Consider the following 16,280-nt stretch of genomic DNA (forward strand, 5'->3'; position numbering starts at 1 on the left):
GTAAACATAGTTACAATCCTAAAAGTAAAAATGCACCTGGGTGCATATTAAGATATTTTCCATAAAATATATTCCTCCTCGTCGATAGATGGAGCGGTGCAAATCTGCTCTCCGTTTTTAGGACGCCATAGGCTTTCTTTACCACTGTTGTTGTTGTTGTTTTGTGACCTTTCACCCTTAAATCCCGGATTGTTTTCTTTTTTTTCTCTCAGGTAACCAGGCGGAAGTTGATGTTGTTTAAAAGGGAGGCGGTAAATGTGTATTGTGGAGCGGGTAGAAAACGGTTAATTATGTGTTTCTTAACTGAATTGACGAGGTAGTGCAACAGGTAGCCTGGTTCAGAGGGGCGTGACAGAAAGAAGAGAGGCTGGTACTGAAGCGTAAATTGGACAGTATTTAAAAAAATAAAGTAAAATAAAAAAACAAACATAACCGTGGAAGAATTAGAAAACATGGGATCCAAATCGGATCAGTTGCTGATTGTTGTCTCCATACTAGAAGGTAATGTACAAATATAAATCTGTAATATATAGTGTATGCCTCTGGTTTTGTGCATGTTATAATCGGACACGGCATTCATGTGAATCAGTTCTGGCTACCGGCATTGTACGTACGACTACTAGTCAGCCCTGTGTTTCGAGTGTCACATTAGTCTCTTCAATTTGCAGTTGTTTATTTGATAGAAAATGAATCTCACTGTTGCTCTTCTTTTTTCGGTAAATATTGTACATATTATTAATAAACAAAATATTGAGGGATGACGATACCGTATGTGTAGAGTGTTGTTTTAACGGGTTTGCGCTTCAATCAGAATCGCATTGTAATATTATCTTTTTTCTTTTCACATTTTACAACAGAAATGGGAATGGGGGGGCGTCCAGAATATAATGCAACAATGTTTTATTTTATTCTTATTGCAGTAATACAATACAATTTTCTGAGCACAGTTGAGTTGTTTGAATGAGATATCATTCAATATTAGCAATACACTAATAATCACAGTGAAGTTTAACCGTGTACAAGACACACAGTTAAATATAGTTACCTGAAACTCAGGAAGAACGCAGTGTCAAAACTAATTTATCATAGCAATGGTAATTAATCATTAATCAACAGCATAAAGTTTGTATTTTTCTTATTTAGCAATATGAACGACAGTTTGACTCGGATGAAAATGTTTTCTTATAAAAAGTTTTCGTTATGTAGAAAATATGTTTTACACATTCAAACAGTATTATGTCATGCTTAACATTAGTTGACATCAGATCTCAGACAATTAGACATTTGCCTTAGCAGTTTACTAATATATATATATATACACACACACACACACACATACACATACTTATCCCCTTTCAGGCCGGCACTTCCCCAGACGCCCTCGACACCTACTTGTGGTGGAAACCAAGTTTGATGGAGAACAGTTAGCTACAGACCCTGTAGACCACAAGGATCAACCACAGTTCTCTACAGAGCTGGCATGGGAGCTGGACCGGAAGGCTCTCCATCAGCACAGGTAAGCAGAAAGACGAGTATTTACTGTGCACCTCAAACCAGTCTTGTAAAGAATTGAAATTCTTTAACTTGCAACTCAAAGGGGCTGTAAGCTTATGGGTTTTATCTTTAAAGAATACAACCCTATACTTACTTGTGCAACTTAATGGAGCAATGTGTGTGTTTGCCAGTACCTTGATCAGATCAATAGACGATAGTCAAGGCCATAACATTATATTTTGACCTCTTTAGCATTAGCAATGTAATCGCTGTCTCCAGACCCTTACCTTTGTGCTGAAGATAGTTTTGTTCTTTGTATGGCTCATGCTCACTCCCAGGGAGAAGTGAAGTGCAAAAAGTGTAAACTGTCCTTTTTCGCAGTGTGGTGCTTGACAAAAAAATAAGCACCTAATGCATCAAGCCATTGATTTTGGTGTGCATGCCTGTATTGCATCCTTGATTTGCTTGTTTTTGGGTAAAACTTACAATTTGACAGTATTTTCCTGAAAATGACACGTGGTCCTGTTAGCAGATTATATGGCTTATGAAATAAAAAAATAAAAAAAGTTTATTTTCAGATTACAGAGGACACCCATTAAGCTACAGTGTTTTGCAGTAGATGTGTTATCATCTGCAAAGGAATCAGTGGGCTATATTGTTCTTGACCTAAGACCTGTTCAGGAAAAGAAACAGGTGAGTCTTACCTTGTCTAATCTGTTTCAGCATTTTGATATTGTAACCTTGTATTTTCAAAGAACAGTAAACAAAAAACAGTAAGGAAAATAAAGTAACATTCTTATGTAAGCCTCTTTTTACCTACATCTATTAATCTGACCTTCTAGAATAATAGAGTATGTTTATGAAATATATGCTATAAGTTCTTATACAGGTGCACTCCACTTATAACAGATCCTGTTAGAACAGGGTTCCGTTTACAACGTGTTGAGGAGGCATGTCCCTGTCAAACAACCTGGTCTTTAATGGGGAATTACTGACTTGTTATATGACATACATACTGTTTAATCAATCCTTACAGGTATTTTGCATTTACTGGTAATATGTATAGTTTAATACATACAATAGCATTTAATATTTAGTTTTCCTCTTCCACAGGTAGCATTTGTGACGTCAGGCAGGAAAAAAATTGCTTGTTTTGTCCAAATAACAAACTCCCGTTCTTTAGCAGTTAAGCTTTCTTGTATTGTTTATATTTAAGGTACTTCTGTTCGCAGTTACATGCAGCATTTTGAATTTTACTACGTACTTCGTTTATAAAGTACTGATTTCCTTTGTCCCTTGGAGTTTATTATAAGTGGAGTGCACCTGTATTGCCAAAATCTTAAAAAAATTGTTTATAGTTTTTTTTGGGGGGGCGGGGGGGGCGGTAGGACAAACTAAGGGTAAAAACAAAAAGTTAAATTTGTTTTTTTGGATTGCTACAGGACACAAAGGGATGTAAGGAGATTACGGGATACATGCCACCATGCAGTTAGGAAGACAAGATGACTTTAAAAATATATACCTTTTAAATTTGAATTTGGATTTTATTACACATTCAAACTTTCTTTCTTTTTATAGACTCCTAAATGGTATCCGTTGTTAAGCAGCAAGTACACGAAAGTGAAGCCTGAGATTCTGATTGGTATGGCACTTGAAAGTGATGCCAAACCTTTAACTGATGGATTTAAAGCTAAAGAAGCACCACCGAGGGAAGGTAAGGGTAAATGAAAGCTGGATACCCACTACTATACTGTGCAATTCTGTTTGGGAAGTGTTTTGTAGTAATTTAGGTTTAGAGTGGAATCTCTCTGCGATGAACTTACAATGGGATTCCAGAATTTGTTTTCTGACAATTTAACACAACACAGTACTTTTTACAAAACAAATTCAGAGGGTCTTGTATTGAAAGCAGCCTGTCGCTTGATGAATGATTGGTTTGGCTGAAGCGACACGTGACAGCCAGACATGGTGGAAGCAGCACATGACATAACTAGAAGATGCGCCAAGTGTAATTGGAGACAACTGTCTCACTCACCAGTATTAAAACCTGAACTTCTCAATCTCAAGACAGTTATCTCCTTGCATGCTAGATGCGTTTTAACTATTTGTCATAATAAGCTCAACATTCTGTTTGTTTCATCTGTTTTGTGCTGGGGTAATACTATGGAAGTGGTCCATTTTGGCAGGTGATGGGGTCTTTTGTTTAATTTCACCTTTACTCTTTTCTTGCGTGTTCCTTTCTTCTGCTTTTTCTGTCAAAAAGCCAAAAGTAAATATTTTACCAAGACCAAAAAAAAGCAACCTAAATGGCTTTCAGATTTAGGTGAGTATTTCTCATCTTGCTTTTCAGTTGTCTGCTTATCTGCTTATGCTAACACCACATATAGATCTTAAAATCCATACTACAGTAGTCTCCGGCTATGAGGGCACCCCTCGGGAAGCAAGCAAAGTGTTCTTTTACCCAAGATGTTCTTTTAAGATGTTGACCACCAGACACAATATGCATCAATAAAGAAATATTTATTACTTGTACAAATACTTGTGCATCAACATATGAAATTAATAGAATAAGTAAGAAATAAGCAATAGGCAATTGTATGTTAATAAACTATAATAATAAAGTAACAGACAAACAAATGTTAATTAAATAACTGTCAAGCTAAATTAACACAGCACCCCTACACACATTAAAAAATGCAGTAGCAGCTGTAGATTAGGTTAAGACAATGTGTACTACTGTGTTTTCCTTTCTGTTGTCCATTTCCTTTTCTAGATGTAGATATTGCCTTTTAAATTAAGTAATTTTGTTTGAGGAGTAGCTGAGGTTAGAGTAACATAGTTAATAGTTTCTTCCTGCAAATGTTCTGCAAGAATAGGGCTGTATCGAGTCTCATGTTTGGCTAACCAAGTGTTTATCTTTTTTAAGTAACTCCTGCGTTCTCTAGTCTGGATCCTAAAAACATCACTGCAGTCCTGAATGAAGAGGAAGGATATCACCAAATTGGACCACCGGAATACTGCAATGAGCTTTTTGTCTTGTCCGTTACAGTAGCTTTTGCAAGTCAGTTGGAGCAGGTACATTTTTGTATTTCTTTCACATTGTGCTACCTTAAGTTTTAGAAATGTGTAGGTAGCACCAATCTGAAACATTGTACTGTCATTTCTGTAATGATCAATCAATACTTATCTGACATGATCTTCAAAAGGGTGCCCTTTCAGGTATATTTTGTTCTTAATCCACATTTAACCCTTTGTAAGCAGCAATAATTGAGCTCTACATGGAAGGCGGAAAGGGGTGCAAATGCACCTCACTTACATAGACACGGTTAACTTATTATTTAAAGCAAAATAATTACCTAAAAATTATTATTCTAACAGTTCTAAGCATTTTATAAATAATTGATATATCTATTTCAAAAAACAAAACCATTGTATTAACAGTACATGCCTTTTAAAAATTGACAAACATTTAATAACTACAAAAATAAATATTATATTGCAAAGTTAACAAAATCTAGTATATAAACAATTTGTCAACACATACCTGTGCTTCAATATGAAGTCGCATTTGTGTATAAAAAAGCAACTTCAGTCTTTTCTTATAAAAATAAAAACATGTACAAAGAGAACTTGCATGCATAAAAAAGAATGCCAGTCTACAATCAGAGTTTCAAAGTCCTCTGTATAGCAATTCCACAGTGTAAATACTCCTTAGCATACTGTAATATAGCTTTAAGTCTCACGAGCAAGAACATCTTATTTCAAATTTTGCAAGTGTGTTACAATCCTCCAATAGAAATGTAAGAATTTGCTGCCACTCAGTAGTTGGGGTTGGTTTAAAGTATTCAAAACAAATCAATGCAAAATACAAGTCAGGAAGAAGGGACATTGCCCTATTTTTTCATGGGGAAAGGGAGTAACCATTTGCAGTGTTTATTAGATAAACACCAATTTAATTTTGTTTGTATTGGAGGGAGAATTTATTGTTTTTTTTATCGGTTAAAACTGAAAATCAGAAGCTCTACTTATACACACAGACGCTCATTCTAATATAGAAAATTGAATACATACTACTGAAAAAATCATATGCAGGGCTAAATCAATAATTGCAGAAGCGGTACATCTTTTCTACATCTATCGCAGCCCCCTTGCAACTCTCAGCATGCTATCCTGCAAGTAAACAGGAGGAAAGCATGGTAGCCTATACAATATATGGAAGACATGCCTTTTTTGCACCCTGAAAATCAAAAAAAAAAAAAAAAAAAAAAAAAATCATATTTTTTTTATATAGTCTATTATAAGCATGACATTTCTGTAAAGAATTCACATATTTCAAATTACTACATCTACAGAATTCTACATCATATGTAGTATATATGTATATAGTATATATATATATATAGAATATATATATATATATATATATATATATATATATATATATATATATATATATATATATATATATATATATATGTGTGTGTGTGTATATATATATATATATATATGTATGTGTGTATATATATATATATATATATATATATATATATATATATATATATATAATATATATGTGTGTGTGTGTGTGTGTGTGTGTGTGTGTGTATATATATATATATATATATATATATATATATACACACACACACACACATAGATAGATAGATGCATAGGTTCATATAAATGACTACTGGCTAAACAAATAAATAGTTGGGGATAAATCAGTCATTTTAGAAGTGATACCATCTCCCTCCACTCTCCCACAACTCTGTTCTGCTAACAAGTAGGAGCTGTGATTTGTGGCATGTGTGAAATGTATATATTTTGTAACCCTCGGCAGGAGGAAAGGGTTGCAAATGCACTTGCCAAAAATGTAATCCCACATAAAGATATCCCGCGATATTTAAAGAGTTATGAGATATGTTAATCTTAAACACCACGGATGGAAATCAGGCTCTCATTGCATAGCAGTTTCATTCACTCCTGGTTTTACTATGAGTTTAATAAGACACAGTTACCTATACACTGTGGCTAATCAAGCTTGTAGTAACACCTGGAATGGGTGGAACTGTTATGCAATATAAATCCTTGAACATGCTGGGGAGCATTTGCACCCCTTGCTGATGATGAAGGGTTAAACTGGGTAAATACTTTTTTTTTTTTTTTCCCGCAAAAAAAAAATTAAAAAATAACAAGTGTAATATTACTGGAGACTAAAATCCTATTTTGAATCCACAGTGCAGGTATAAGAAGTGTAGTGCCAGTCAGTCATGTCCTTACTACCCAGATGATCTGAACCTTATTTTCCAAAGATTTTTTATGAAGGTTAAAATAAGACACTGCAATTGGACCCTTTTTTTCCTGCGCCCTTCAGAGAAAATGGGTATTTTTCAATCTTTCACTTAACAAAGAATCATATTGAAAGAGCTTTTGTTTTATTACAGTAGTCAGGTTTTTTCTTCTGGAGCAGGTATTTATAATCGTGATAAAACAAGGTGTGTATTGCTGTGAAATTACTACGCAGCAGCTTTACTTCTGCCCTAACAATGCACCTTGTTTAAATGCACTGGCTAATAAAATGGTTGCTTTTTTGTGTTTTTAATCCACTGATCCACATAAACAACCACTGTTTGTTATTTGATCATTTGTAGTTGATTCCTTGTACAACGAAGCTTCCAGAGGAAAGGCCAGAGTTTTTCTTCTACTATACATTGCTGGGGAATGATGTGACCAATGAGCCTTTCACTGACCTGATCAACCCGAACTTTGAACCAGAAAGAGCATCTGTGAAAGTCCGCAGTAGTATTGACGTCCTCCGAGTGTTCCTCGCTGCACAGCCAAACTTACAAGTATGAAAATATATAATTCATTACCTTAATTGTATGATAGCTCCCATTCAGAGGTTCAAATGTGTACTTGAGCTTCTGCGGTAGCCTTACAGGCCGGTATACAATTGTAACTACAAGCTATGTCTATGTGTCTGTCAGATAATGTTTTAAGCACGTGTCAGATATTTTAAGAAACAGTGTTATCTGGTGCCGTGAATATTCCCATTTTAGATCTGCTATTGCACTTCAGTCAGCAGTTGAGCAATGTCTGCCATTTAATTAATTTTAAAACTTTGACGATTGTGACAAATTGTGTTGTGGTTTTGTGATGTGGACTAATGTCCATTGTCCACTTGTGACCAGAGACAAATTTTGTATTATTATTTGTTTGTTTAGCAGACGCCTTTATCCAAGGCGGCTTACAAATACTAGGGTGTGTGAACTATGCATCAGCTGCAGAGTCACTTACAACAACGTCTCATCCGAAAGACTGAGCAAAAGGAGGTTAAGTGACTTGCTCAGGGCCACACAGTGAGTCAGTGAGTGAGCTGGGATTTGAACCCGGGACCTCCTGGTTACGAGTCCTTGTCTTTAACCACCGGACCACACAGCCTCCTACCTAGGCCTGATGTGAGAAGAATGAGGAGCTAGTTGTTGTTTCATGTAATACGGAAATCCAATAATATTTAGTCATAGCATGTTTACATTGCATATTGTATTTCAAATTTTACCTGCATATCATGAAATATCTAACAGTTTTAGATTTTCATGCTTGCTTTTGTTTTATTTTTACAGATACACCTTTGCTGTGGAGACCAATCCCTTGGCAGTACAGATATTTCAATAGCAGGTCTGTTGAAGAAAGCCAACGTTGATATTGAAAAGCAGCCTGTTGCAATAGAAGGGGCCTTCACCCTGATACCACCAAACAGAGCTAAACAAAAGCTGCCATCTGTTCCTCTTGAGCTGCAGCCAACTGTCGGGGTGTCGGTGACATTAAGAAAAGAGGGAGTTAATTCACAGGTACTGTTAACACTTTAAAATAGAAAAACAACATTTAAACATTGACATATATCGACTGCATATTTAGGTATTAAATATTAGTGAGGTGGGATTTATCTTGACGTCCTGTTTATTACTTGCGATATGGATTTTATGTAAGGTTTCTATGTACTTCCTTTTGTTTAGTCTTCCAGCCCTGACAAAGGCCAAGCTGTAGCTCAGAGTCCTGTGAAGAAGAGAGTTGTGTCTCCTACTTTACCCAAGTCCCCAGCTCCAGTTCTGAGACCCAGTAGGGCTCCCTCTCCCAACAGCCCCTCCCCTGAGAGCCCACCATCCCCTCTCAACAATGACCCAGCAACTGAGAGTGAAGTGGATAGTCTGCAGGAGGACCACAAGCAGGCCAGGCAGTTCCCGCATGGTAAGTGGGAAAAGCACCTATTGAGGGACAGCCAGGAAGAAGGTAGGGGGCTGAGAGAATATCCATCAAGACTTGCATTAACTAACCCTGTGCACCTTAACTTAATTGAACAAACTCCTGTTTTCTTTTTCTTCTTAAATACGTGAATAAACAAAACCAGAGGCGGCAAACATTATTACAAAATGATGTACAGTTACCAGATTAAAATGTCACTTTCATGCTGCTTAATCTTTAGTTATAACATGTAGGCTTTGAGCAGGGGTTCCTTTAATTAAAATGCAGTACATGGTGTAATTCTATAGTCTGTTATTATTCAGCAGATGCCCCTTGAATTTAATCTCTTGACATCAAACAAAGTTTTATTTATGTGTTTGTTTGTTTATTTATTTATTTATTTATTTATTTAACCAGGAAATTTACCCATTGAGACTGAGGCCTAATTTACAAGGGGGGCTAGAAAACAATAATAATAATAAAAAAAATAATAATCACAACGTACAAACACAATAAAAATATGTCTGGTTCAAACTTAATCAGCAGCATACAGAGAAAGTAATTTCCATTGGAATTTGTTAATTTTGTAACCAGTCACCTGAATTGTCTGCATCTGTGATGTATAAATACATATTCAAATCTATATTTTTATTAAAACAAGTATGAGTTACATTGGTTAAATGTCTTGTTTTCTGATTTGGCAGAGTCTAATGGGAAGGCTAGTGAACCCCCTGAAGAACCACCTGTATCAAAATCACAAAGCAGAGCAAAGTCCCCTTCTGTTCAGCGTAATGTTTTTTTGTTTTGTTTTTGGGTTTTTTTTTTGTGTGTGTGTTTTTTGTTTGTTTTTAATGCGTGGAGTGGGGAGAGGACTATTGCAATGAATGAGACAAATATTATCGTCTCAAGTTAAATTGTCCATTGTGCTGTAGCTTAGAATCAGCTTGAAGTCGACAGTCATGAGCAGACAAGTTCATTTTTAAAAAAGGCTCTGAGACAAGTTTTATTTATGTGTTGCCACGCTGGTTTGAGATGAAGAAACATCCACAAGGCATTCAATAGGTACTTGTTAGTCACTTTCACTTTTGAGAGTCAAGACTTTGTGTCTGTAGTCTGATAGCAATTAAACCGGCACTCTCTGAATTTTGACAATTGTATCAAACTACAAACACAGTGACAATGTATCCGTTTATCAACCGTTAGTAAATTGCAAATGTAATTTACAGGGAATGCTATTATATTTAATAATGCCGCAAGATGACATTGACAGCGAAGTTCACTCAAGAGATAACACCACCTACATAAAATGCAGTAGTCCACTTTGTGTGGAACAAGTTATGCACTGGTCGTGGACAATTTAAGTTGGGCCAGTAATACAGTACATCTGAATTTACTTTGGTCTGAAATTGTTGGAAGGGCTACAGCAGTAACAGATCTGAGAGGATTGCAAGAGTTTCATCCCTAACTTTTTTTACTTTTGATTGGAGCATATTGTGTATTTATTTTAGTCCATACTGTAAATTGGCAGTAATTCCTTTAATACCATGGTCTTCCTGGTTGAAAGAGGCCATTCTTAACATTTTAAACAGTTGGTGCACCAGGGTGCAGTGCTATGTAGTGTAATTGGTTATTGTCTTTCTGGTTTGGCAGCATCTGATGGGGTTAGTAACCACCCTGAACAAACTGCTTCAAAATCTCACAGCAGTCCAGAGTCTCCTCTGCTTTCAAATCCTTCAGAGCAGCGTAACCCATTTTTATTCTCTCTCTTTCGTAGTGCTGTAGTGGTGATGCATAGATTGTGTGACCATTTTCTATAGCATAGTTGTTATGACAATTTTTTTTTTTTTATTATGCAAGAACATTACATATAAATCTATACTGATTTTATGTGGCTTTATTCAGTCTACTGTATATTGTTACAGTGTGTGCTGTGTTAATCAACAGGTAATAATGAAATTAGAAAAAAAGACTTGATACTTTTATGATCTACAAATGCTTTCAAGAATTCAAGTCTCCATTTTTCTTTAAACTTTCACTTATACCTGAAGAAGAGACTTTTGAGGTCTTGAAAGCTTGTGTTTGTACATCGCAGGAAATCTATATCAACACTTATGTATATCAATATGTTTTAATTCTGATCTGCATTCATATTATCTGCGTTCAATGACTCTTTTTAAGCAGATCAGGTAAGCTGAAGTTAGATCACACATATTACTGCCTTTCGATAATGTAGAGGGGTAGTGGGAGAAGGAACAAAAGTAGTGACTCGGTCCTCTCAAATGAATTTAACCTCTGTTTTTGTAGCAATATGCTACACAGGAAGATTGTGGGGTTTTTTTTTCCTGTTCACACAGAAAAATATTGCAAGTCTGTTTGCAGTACATTTGTTTTGTTTGTTTTTGTTTTCCAACTCTTTTCCAGTTGCCAGGGATATCTGCAATTACCTATTTATTTACATTTACCAGTTGCCAACAAACATAAGAAATATTGCCAAACATTAACAGTTGCATGTTTTATGGTTGCTTCTGGGTATTTAGTTCAGATAATGTCTTTCTTTTGCATGCTCAGGACCCTCCAATGCTACCGAGCAAAGGCGCCAGTCTGAAGCGGTCTCAAGTTCCTCAATGTCTACCTCTGCACCAAAGATTGCAATCCCAGCATCGGCACACCATTTCTGTTTTGCACTGGATTTAAGAAGCATTAAAGACATGGATGTAGGCTTTCCTGTAAATTGCATGCTAAGGTAATAAACCTATATATTGCTGAATGGCATCATCCCTGTATTGGTGTATTTCAAATGATGGATTCCCATACTATTGTGGTAAAGTGCAAGATCTGGTATCTTGTATTCACTATATATATAATTTTTTTTTTTTTTTTTTTTTTTTTAATACTTTCTAGGTATTCATACCCATTCTTTGGCAGTGCAGCACCCATCATGACCAACCCTCCTGTGGAAATTCGAAAGAATATGGAAGTTTTCCTGCCTCAGTCATACTGCGCATTTGATTTTGCTGCTGTGCCTCATCAGCTACAGGACACTTTCTTTAGGTTCTGAATCTTCTACTACTGTCATGTCTAAAAGTGTGCTTAATTACCTACGTCTTCCAAGTTGAACAACCTAGGCGAGTGATCCTCGCAGATACCTTTCCCTTGTGGTTTGAAAGATGTCAAAGATAGTATAAACTGTAATAAAATTGCATGCCAATAAGTCTAATGCTCAACCCATACCCTTTTCAAAGCAGGCTAGATATCAAATGTTTCTAATCTGTATTTGTCTGCTAAGAAGATTTTGTTACATTACCAAAAATGTAAGTAATCATAGAGAAGATTGCTATATGCTGACATGCTTTTTCTAAAAGTATAAATGCAGGAATTATAGCTGCTTGCTGTCCTCTTTCCATCTGTAGCATAACATGTATTATTTTGCAATTAACTGTTGATTTGAACAGTCTTTGATTCACCTTATTTCAGGTTACCTCTGTTAGTGGAGGTGTGGCACAGAGATAAAACAGCCAAAGACATTCTCTTGGGAGTAGCGAGACTGCAGCTATCAAACGTCCTGACGTCTGAGAAAACAAGGTTTTTAGGCCATTCGGGCGAGCAGTGCTGGAGGCAGACGTACAGTGAGAGAGTCACAGTTACAGCAGCCAAAGGGTAAATAGCAGTCATTGCTTAACGAGTAGCATTCATGAGCCCTCATATTTGAGTGTGGTTAACTTAGTTGCCTGTTCAGGAGCTTTTGCGTTTTCGACTAAACGGTGGATATGCTTTAAAACAGGGCTTCTCAAACTCGGTCCTGGGGACCCCCTGTGGCTGCTGGTTTTTGTTCCAACCCATCTCTCAATTACTTAACTGTATCCTTAATTGAACTGATAATTTGCTTAATTAGACCTTTTTACTTGTTTTCAGCTCTTAAACAGTTGCAGAGTTCAAGTTACTTATCAAATGTTATAGCTTACTTGAAATATTCAACTGGTCAAGAGCTGAAAACAAGTAAAAAGGTCTAATTAAGCAAATTATCAGTTCAATTAAGGATATAATTAAGTAATTGAGAGCTGGGTTGAAATGAAAACCAGCAGCCTCAGGGGGTCCCCAGGACCGAGTTTGAGAAGCCCTGCTCTAAAATGAGCCACTTGGGTTGTGTTGTTACCTGTACGTTCTGTACTGATGTTGAATAAACCTGCCATGAGAACAATCGCCATGCTGACCACTAGACTTCTTGATTCCAGCTGGAGTGGAGAGAGTTGTGACCAGTAGTATTCTGCATTGATAATTACAGTTTGTTCTAGATCGGTGGTTCCCAACTCTGGTCCTGGGGACCCACTGTGTCTGCAGGTTTTCATTCCAACTGAACTCTCAGTTAATTAACTAGACCCTTAATTTAACTGATAATTTGCTAATTAGACCTTTTTTAATTGATTTCAGCTCTTGAACAGTTGCAGAGTTCAAGTTACTTATAAAATGGTATAGCTAACTGGAAATATGCAGCTGTTAAGAGCTAAAAACAATTAAAGTATAATTCAGCAAATTGTCAATTCAGTTAAGGGTCTAGTTAAGTAATTGAGAGCTCAGTTGGAGTGAAAACCAACAGACATAGCGAGACATCAGGATTGGTTTGGGAACCACTGTTCTAGACAAATGCCAAAATAAGCTTGTTGGGAATGTCCACTAGATGGCAGTAGTGTAGTGCTAATATTTTCCAAAAAGCTGGGGATTTGAAGCCTGAGATTTGATTAATACTGTAGTAAATACTAAAGTTACTAAAACATCAAACTATGCATTATTTCTAACAAAATATAAATGGAGAACAGTTTGTCAGATTTCACATTAATATCTGTTGTGGAGCTAATCTGATATACCTTGTTGAATCCACATTTCAACAAGTCAGAAGCAATTTGTGTTTTGACTTCTTTTTAAATCAACTGCAAACATATTACAGTACCTACAATTTATCGGTACATTTATTCACTACACATTTTGTATAATATATACATATACTGCAGGCAGTGACCATTTGTTATTCAAACAAAATGTACTGCCTAAGATTTCTAAGGACCTTAACAACTTGTTATATCTGTCTCCCTCTGCAGACCAAGTGACAAAGTCTCTGAATTGTGCTACTTCATGACCCTGGAGAACTTTGGTCTGGTGAAAACCCAGGAGATCTTCATATCTGACTCTTCTCAGGTAATATTTTCTTTTTTGTTGCATTCATTTTAGTAAAAGATAAGATGGTGCATTGTTTAAAGTAAAGAGTTGAAGTAATTGACAGTATTTGGTATGTCTATAGGCACCAGTGAAGTGGTAAATGTAGTTCACTGTTAAAAAAATAAATAAAATCAGAATAAAATGATATGCCATTTAACTACTTTGAAATGGACAGACTTGCTGGGCAAGCTCAGACTTACTGAGCACTTTCACGTGTGTGCCAAGTTATTTATACAAGCCTATAATTTGCATGATTATTTCCCAAATGTAGAGTGCCAGTGCTGGTCATCCAAAACCAGTGCCACCATCTCAGCTACCCCAGGACCATGTACCACAACTGGAGCCTGAGCCAAGGGAGACACTGGAGTATAAGGCAGCCCTGGAGCTGGAGATGTGGAAGGAAATGCAAGAAGACTTGTTTGAGAACCAGGTTTGACCATATCTACATATTTAGGCCAATTTATATATATAAATTGTGTGTGTGTGTGTCTATCTATATCTATCTATCTATCTATCTATCTATCTATCTATCTATCTCTCTCTCTCTCCTCTCTCTCTCTCATATATATATATATATATATAATATATATATATATATATATATATATATATATATATATATATATATATATATATATATATATATGATACACGCACACACCATACATGATTATTTCCTGAAGGAAATTAGTTTCCCATTTGCCATTCCCATTGATTTCAGTAACATTGTTTATACCGTGTTAAGCACGCAGTATATTTCGGGCAAAATCAGCTGTTTGGATCTCATTATGTGCCATTCACAGATTTAATTAACAAACGCTCTGCTTCTACTGTAGTAATGGCTCTCACTAATCCACCAATTAGCTGTTTTCACCTCGTTGCCTTGCCATTCATATAGGTTTCAATACAGCTGTTTGCACCTCCATTACTGAGCGACTACCCCTGTACTGTACCTTGGCTTGGAACTGTCAGTCAGCAAAAAATGTAACGCTGCTTCAAAAAGCTGGGGTTTCTGTAGCTGAGGATGAAAGTGCTGATGAAAATACAACTGAAACTGACAACACCAGAGATGGTAGTGTCACGTGAGCTGTTCAGTGTGTTGATATTGTAGTGTGTAGACGGCTGATTTGCAAGACAATGTGGGAATGGACCTGATTATGGACTGGGAAAGGGGATTGGAGTACTCTGTACATAATGTGTGTTTGTAAACTGTGTTATTTTTGTCCAGGTCTGTTAGCATTCTCTGTGTGTTTTGGTGCTTGTGTGACTAGAGCTGAAAGACTGCCTGTGTGTGAGTGCATCACTGAGGGGGTGGGAGCAGGTCTAACATGGCCAGTCAGAGAGGGGGAGTGTTGAACCAATGAGTGAGGAAGGGGGAGGGACTTGTGTGTGTGGAGAGGAGATGACAGTTTAAAAAAGAAGCGGGATTTCGCAGCGGGAGAATTGAGAGAGTTGGTGAGGTTGAATTAGGATTGAGAGCCATTGTTCACTAAAAGCTAAAAAAAATAAATAAATACAGCGGTCTCCTACTGCTTTGAACGGCAACTGTCTCGTTATATCCTGGAAACCCTGTAGCCCAGCACTACAATATGTAAATAAATCCTGTTCGCATGCGGGGCGTATCAACTTCAACCTCCGTCTCAATCAGCAGCGACAGCTACTCTGTCACAAGCATTAGTACCCTGTATCTTTCTAACAAGGGATTTAGGGGAGCTCCCTAAACAAGGCTGAATCTGAGGAGGCTGTGTGGTCCAGTGGTTAAAAAAAAAAACAAAGAACGGTCTTATAACCAGGAGGTCCCCAGTTCAAATCCCAGCTCAGCCACTCAGTCACTGTTTGACCCTGAGCAAGTCACTTAACCTCCTTGTGTTTCATCTTTCAAGTGAGGCATTGTTGTAAGTGATTCTGCAGCTGATGCATAGGTCAGACGTCCTACGTATCTTGTAAAGCGCTTTGTGATGGTGGTCCACTATGAAAGGTGCTATATAAAAATAACTTATTATTATTATCTCAAAACAATAATAATATAGTACAGTAATTGTTACAGCTGTGTATAATGGTATTTAAAACAGGATTCATTTATCCACCTTTTTACATATCCACCCTTACTCTGGCCCCACCGCAGTGGGATACGTGACGGATTGCTGTACTTTTTATTACGTTCATAGGTTTTACAGGGGTGGGAGTGTTCCGTTTTATAGGCAATTTTCCATATTAAAAATATTTTGGGAACTGAAAAATTAGTGTGTGTGTTTGGGATGTGTATCGGCTGCTGGCGAGCCAAGAACTGATTTCGTAAGCAAAAACGAAAAGTTGTTTTCAGCTCCTTGCAA

At 36.6% G+C, this 16,280-nt stretch overlaps 1 protein-coding gene across 1 annotated transcript in view; it reads left to right on the plus strand.

Annotated features, from left to right (window-relative positions):
- The first annotated feature begins 203 nt into the window (after positions 1–203).
- Positions 204–16,280, plus strand: part of LOC121302476 (centrosomal protein of 120 kDa) — a 30,860-nt gene continuing 14,783 nt past the window's right edge. The window contains 14 exon segments of the mRNA XM_041232483.1: positions 204–501; positions 1,360–1,516; positions 2,073–2,187; positions 3,073–3,208; positions 4,421–4,569; positions 7,146–7,343; positions 8,118–8,345; positions 8,511–8,742; positions 9,441–9,524; positions 11,305–11,479; positions 11,638–11,787; positions 12,211–12,393; positions 13,830–13,926; positions 14,219–14,377. Of these exon segments, the coding sequence (XP_041088417.1) occupies positions 453–501; positions 1,360–1,516; positions 2,073–2,187; positions 3,073–3,208; positions 4,421–4,569; positions 7,146–7,343; positions 8,118–8,345; positions 8,511–8,742; positions 9,441–9,524; positions 11,305–11,479; positions 11,638–11,787; positions 12,211–12,393; positions 13,830–13,926; positions 14,219–14,377 (2,112 nt within the window). The 5' untranslated portion in view covers positions 204–452.

Source organism: Polyodon spathula, chromosome 2, assembly GCF_017654505.1.
Source record: "Polyodon spathula isolate WHYD16114869_AA chromosome 2, ASM1765450v1, whole genome shotgun sequence".
NCBI classification, from domain to species: Eukaryota; Metazoa; Chordata; class Actinopteri; order Acipenseriformes; family Polyodontidae; genus Polyodon; species Polyodon spathula.